Below are 5373 nucleotides of genomic sequence, written 5' to 3'. Positions count from 1 at the left end.
TATTTTTATATAAATTATTTATTAATAGAAATACATATTTATATTAAATTAATTAAAGAAATATTTATAATGAAAAAAAAATTAATAGATCATTAAGTATGGACAGTTAGTAAAACACTAAATAATAAAACACTTTATAATGAAAAAAACTAATAGGTCATTTATAATGAGTAATTAGTTACTATCACTTTTTCATTTTAGTCTAAAAGTAGGTCAAATCGTAAAAGCAATAGTAACTCTTTTCCAGAAATGGAAGGAGTAATATTTGAGTTGAACAAACCAAGGCCATAAATTTATTTCCCCTTCTAGACGAATCTCGGTCGTTCTTTATCTAGCCTAATTTGGTCCAGCTCTGTTTTGTTTTCTAGACTAGAACTTGACATGTGCCGTACGGTCTCGAAAATAAATAAAAAATTATGTCATTTTTGATCGTTGTCATTCATTTGTTGTTATTATATAAAGTGACAAAAAACGTTTAGCTAGAAACGGTGAACCTCGAAATGAATCCTGTTTTGAGGCATGTAGAAATGTTTTGAGGCATACTTAATAAGGACAAAATAAAGTCACTAGGCATGTAAAAATGTTTCGACTGATAATTAAATACGAAAATAATAGTTAAACTTCGCTTTATGATAAACAATGCTAATAACTGTCGTATCTAAGTTCGGCTGACTCGAGCAAAAAATAGGACAACCGAACTTAGCAAAAAATAGGACAGCCGAACAATGCTAATAATCGGTAGTTTTGGACCATATGAATATCTCCCGATTTAATACTTTAATCGGTAGTATAATGAATTATTTTCTACCGATTTTTAAAGTAGCCCCAAATTCAAAATGTCAGATACAAATGAAATTCGAGTTTTCTACTTTAACAATCGGTAGTTATGATATGTTGTTTATCTACAGATTATTGCAGTAGCCCATTCTTAAACAAACTAATAATCGGTTGCTAGTACCACTATACTAACTACCGATTATAGAAGGGCATTTAGGTATTCTCGGAATCATTAGGACATTCCATAACTTTGCCTATGGGTTGGGAATCCCTAATTTTTTAGGGGTCGTCCCTAAATATGATAGGAAAAAAAAAAGTAGGAATTACTGTTTAATCCAGTTTTTCATGACCCAGTTAATGGCTAGTCCACCCGTGAAACTAATTTACTCGCTAGTCCAAAAACTTGTTTTTTTACCAGATTATTTACTCGTTGGTCCGAAAACTTTGTAGAGATTATAAATTGTGTTTTCTAAATGCTTAAAACACCCTTCCAGATCTAATTAGTATCAATACATATGTTAATACGTAGTAACATATGTAGTATCAACACATAACATATTAATATGTAGTATCATATGTTACTAGTACTAGTATACTAGTATGTTACTACATATGTTAGTAGTAGTAACATATGTAGTATAACATATTAATATGTAGTAACATACTAGCATACTAGTTAATACATAACATAACACATATTGGTATGTACAGACGCTTATGGGGAGCATAAAAGAGGTTTTTACATAGTATTATATGTTACGGTTAGCAGAGTAATTTTATTCTTTTCAAACTTTTTTTTGGACTAGCAAGTAAATATCTTTTTCCGCTGGACTAGCCATTAACCCGGATCGGGTTTAGTGGACTAAACAACAAAGTTCTTTAAAAAAAATCCAAAAATTCTTAATAGACCGTATGAGAAAACAATGTAAAAACCGTGGTTTCATATAACCTTCCGTGGTGGGGCCTAGAAGGGACCCCCTGCTAGCTCCCATGTTTGGTGGGAGTCGCCCTTCTATAACTGACCGAGAAAAAAATAACGCAAGAAAAACCGCCTTTCACAACCCACTTCCTGCACGTCTTCCGAGGACACGGGCCCATTGGGACCTACGAGAGAAAAATAAAAGAGAAAAAAAAAAGAAAACTGTGAGAGGCGGCTTTAGCCTGGTTTTCTCTGTCGATCCGTAGAGAAGCACTGTTTTTTCTTTTAACTTTGCGTTTGGGGCTGCTGGCCCATAAAAAGAAAACTGTGAGAAAAGAAGCTTAGCTGGAAATGGTGAACCTCAAAAAGAGCGAGGGTAAGGGAGTGTGGTTGCCATCCTCCCTGCCACTAAAAGGTTATCGGATTGGTGAGGGAAAAGAGTAACACTTCAACCACATTTCTTTTTTTCTTTTTTTTTTTGTTAGATATGCAAATTATCATTTGTTCATCACCAGCTAATCTAGCTTCTTCTCTTTTCGCTGATCATCGTCATCAAAAAATAAAAAAATAAAATCGTTAAGATGGCATCAACCGCAGCAGCTTCAAGCATATCTACTTTCTCCAAGAATCATTCTTCCAAATCTACTTCATCATCAACAACAACTCCTCTGGTAACATCCCTCCATCAAGCCAATTCTCAAAACCAGGTATAGTGCGTACACTTTGTTATTTATATCAATTGCTACTTTGAATTGAATTTTACCCTCCTCTCTCTAACTCTGTTTATCTAGAAAACGAGCTTCCGGGGACTCACACTGCAAGAAGCTAAAAAGGGTATTACAGATTCCTTCATATCTAAGAGAAAAACTAGTACTGGTTTCATCTCAAAGGGACGGTTGGAGATCAAAGCTAGAAGTACTGCTGCTAAGAACATTGAGGTTGAAGTTGATAAGCCATTAGGTCTGACTCTGGGTCAAAAAAAAGGTGGTGGTGTTGTCATTACTGTGAGTACCTCTCTCCATCTCAATTCCACTAGATAGATATTCCAAAAAAATATATATATAGTTTGCTTGTTAATAAAACTTTGTAATTTTGGTTGTTCTTGTCTTCTAGGCTGTGGATAACGGTGGAAATGCAGCAAAAGCAGGATTGAAATCAGGAGACCAAGTGCTGTACACTAGCAGTTTCTTCGGGGATGAACTTTGGCCAGCTGATAAGCTTGGATTTACTAAAACAGCCATCAATGCAAAGCCTGATTCTGTCTACTTTGTCGTCAACAGGTCCTCTAACATCTTTCTCAAGTCTTTTAACATTGGATTGGAGCAGCAATTGTCATGGAATTGGGTTTCTAAAATTTTAGAGCTAAACCGGAATGGTTTTATCATCATTTATAATCTTTGGGTTGTGCAGAGGTGGTGCCGATGTAGATGTTAAACGTTTGCCGAAACGCCCAGCACCGCCACGTTTTGGAAGGAAGCTGTCTGAATCACAAAAGGCAAGCATATATGGTTTTCCCGTCTATTTATCAACTCAAACAATCGTGCATGCTATCTGTACATCTTAATTTGGATTCAGACTATAAAACAGCAGTCAACCAACCCATGGTTTCATCTTATATAAACGTCATAGCAATCTGAATCCAGCGTATTTAGTCTGTAGCGCTCTTTGTCCAACGTTATTCGCACTCATTACAACTTCTTTCATTTTACATACAGGTATCGTCACCCAATGATGGCAATTGATGCCTGTTAATAAAGGCTTTTAGGCTTTGACTGACCTCTCTCTCTGCTTATCTAGCCCGAACTACACACTAGAAATTTCCAGATAACACTGATCCGTAGCCTACAATTTAGTCAACTTCTAGACAACACTGGTATACAGAACACAACTGACTCTCTCAAACTCTCTTATCCCTGCAACCAAAGTACACAAAGAGACATGATTTATTTATTTTTATGTCCTTCATGTAGTTTACACTAATGTCTATGATGGTTATATATGTAGGCAAGAGCAACTCACATATGCCTAGATTGTGGCTTTATTTACACCTTACAAAAGCCTTTTGACGAGCAGGTAAAACACTCAAAGCCGAAACCATAAATTTTCTGTTCACCTTTTACATGCTACATATAATATAAATGCTGGCAGTCACTTTACTGACGAAAGTTTTAATTTGATCACCTTAAAGCCGGATGGTTATGCGTGCCCGCAATGTCTAGCCCCAAAGAAAAGATTTGCAGAATATGACGTCAATACTGGAAAAGCGATTGGTGGTGGTTTGCCACCTATAGGAGTTATCGTGGGTTTGATCGCCGGGATTGCAGGAGTTGGAGCTTTGCTTGTATATGGTCTTCAATAATTTGATGATTTTGATTCTAAGACTTATCTAGTTATATATACTGTTATAAAGAAAATATCTATTTTTCTACCGCACCAAATTTTGGTACCTATTTTGCTAAATCTTGCTTTTGTCTTTCTACAAAAACTAAAAATCTCGAAGCTAAGTTGAAGCACTGGAATTGAGTAACCTAACCATTGGTGATGTTAACACAAATCTTAAGGAAGCTGGAGATGCAGTTACACATGCCACACTTTACTTTCTGACACGGATCATGTAAATGAACATCTTCTTCAATTTCTTCAAGATCCCTTAACTGCTTGAAGCAAAGATGTAGGAAGTTCAGGATAACGTATGGTGCAGCTAATGGTTTCTTCTTCTGTTTTTTCAAGAGACGTAATTCCACCAAATCCCCTTGACCCATAAATTCCACATTTAAATTTTGCATCCAAAACCCACTATTAGCTTAAAAAAAAACATTGTTACCTTAATTTGGAAGATAATAGCCTTAGTCGAAAACTATAAATAGGGACTTCTTGCAATACCACATGTCCATCCCGTTATACGAGTGCGTGTAGTAAAGTTGGATTCGCCCATTCTCCCTTGAGCTTCGGGTCGGGAAGCGACTATGAAAATTTTCCTTGGGGATCGAGAAGTAAGGAAGTATCTCTACTTACGTAGATGAGAAGCTAGTCTTTATTTTTCAATTTCTTTTACTTCTTGATAGCTGTGTCATTCTCGCCACTTAAGAACGGTGAAGAAAAATTACCAGATTCCATAAACACATGTTAAAATATGATGATGGAACTCACATTGACGTATTAATAAATTTCGATCTATGAAATCATTGTTGAATCACTACATGTCGTTTGGTTGGTTTATCGCCTGTGCGTTTAGCTTGGGATCAAGCATTTACAAGTTAACAGAACAACATTTTTGAAAAGACGAGGGTACCCAAATACACCACAATCTTTTTAATATTAACCTATAAGTCTGGTTTCTTAAGTGATCATCTATAGACAGAGTCAAGACAATATAACTTAAATCATATACCTTGTGTGATTGTTTATGGACGAGGTCGTAACAATACGACAACAAGATATTTACTTGATAGTAGGTATGGTAGTAACCGATTGACTATTAGGATTAAAGTCAAGTAATTCGGATTAACGTAAGTTTGTAATTTACTTAATTATAATAACAAATATATTGCAGAAAACAAAGTAAATGACACAACAAGATTTTGTTAACGAGGAAACTGCGATTGCAAAAAAATCCTAGGACCTAGTCCAGTTTTGAATACTCTCAGAATTAAGTTGTTATACAAAATCTAATACCA

The 5373-nt window shown here is 35.4% G+C and overlaps 1 protein-coding gene across 1 annotated transcript; it reads left to right on the top strand.

The window, feature by feature from the left end:
• The first annotated feature begins 2138 nt into the window (after nt 1-2138).
• Nucleotides 2139-4150, top strand: LOC113301792. The gene is made up of 6 exons (XM_026550609.1): nt 2139-2403; nt 2488-2700; nt 2810-2976; nt 3107-3191; nt 3701-3769; nt 3885-4150. Exons 1-6 carry the CDS (start codon nt 2278-2280, stop codon nt 4053-4055), a joined length of 831 nt encoding a protein of 276 aa, XP_026406394.1. The 5' UTR covers nt 2139-2277; the 3' UTR covers nt 4056-4150.
• The last annotated feature ends 1223 nt before the right edge of the window (nt 4151-5373 follow it).

Source organism: Papaver somniferum, chromosome 8, assembly GCF_003573695.1.
Source record: "Papaver somniferum cultivar HN1 chromosome 8, ASM357369v1, whole genome shotgun sequence".
In the NCBI taxonomy this organism is placed as follows: Eukaryota; Viridiplantae; Streptophyta; class Magnoliopsida; order Ranunculales; family Papaveraceae; genus Papaver; species Papaver somniferum.
This window is presented reverse-complemented; position numbering and strand designations above follow the sequence as displayed.

Bases quoted from the DNA above. Each gene is read 5' to 3' on its own strand.
- LOC113301792 (XM_026550609.1), top strand. From the start codon at position 2,278: ATGGCATCAACCGCAGCAGCTTCAAGCATATCTACTTTCTCCAAGAAT. The intron at 2,404-2,487 runs GTATAGTGCGTA...CTGTTTATCTAG, and splicing joins AAGCCAATTCTCAAAACCAG to AAAACGAGCTTCCGGGGACT. The intron at 2,701-2,809 runs GTGAGTACCTCT...CTTGTCTTCTAG, and splicing joins GTGGTGGTGTTGTCATTACT to GCTGTGGATAACGGTGGAAA.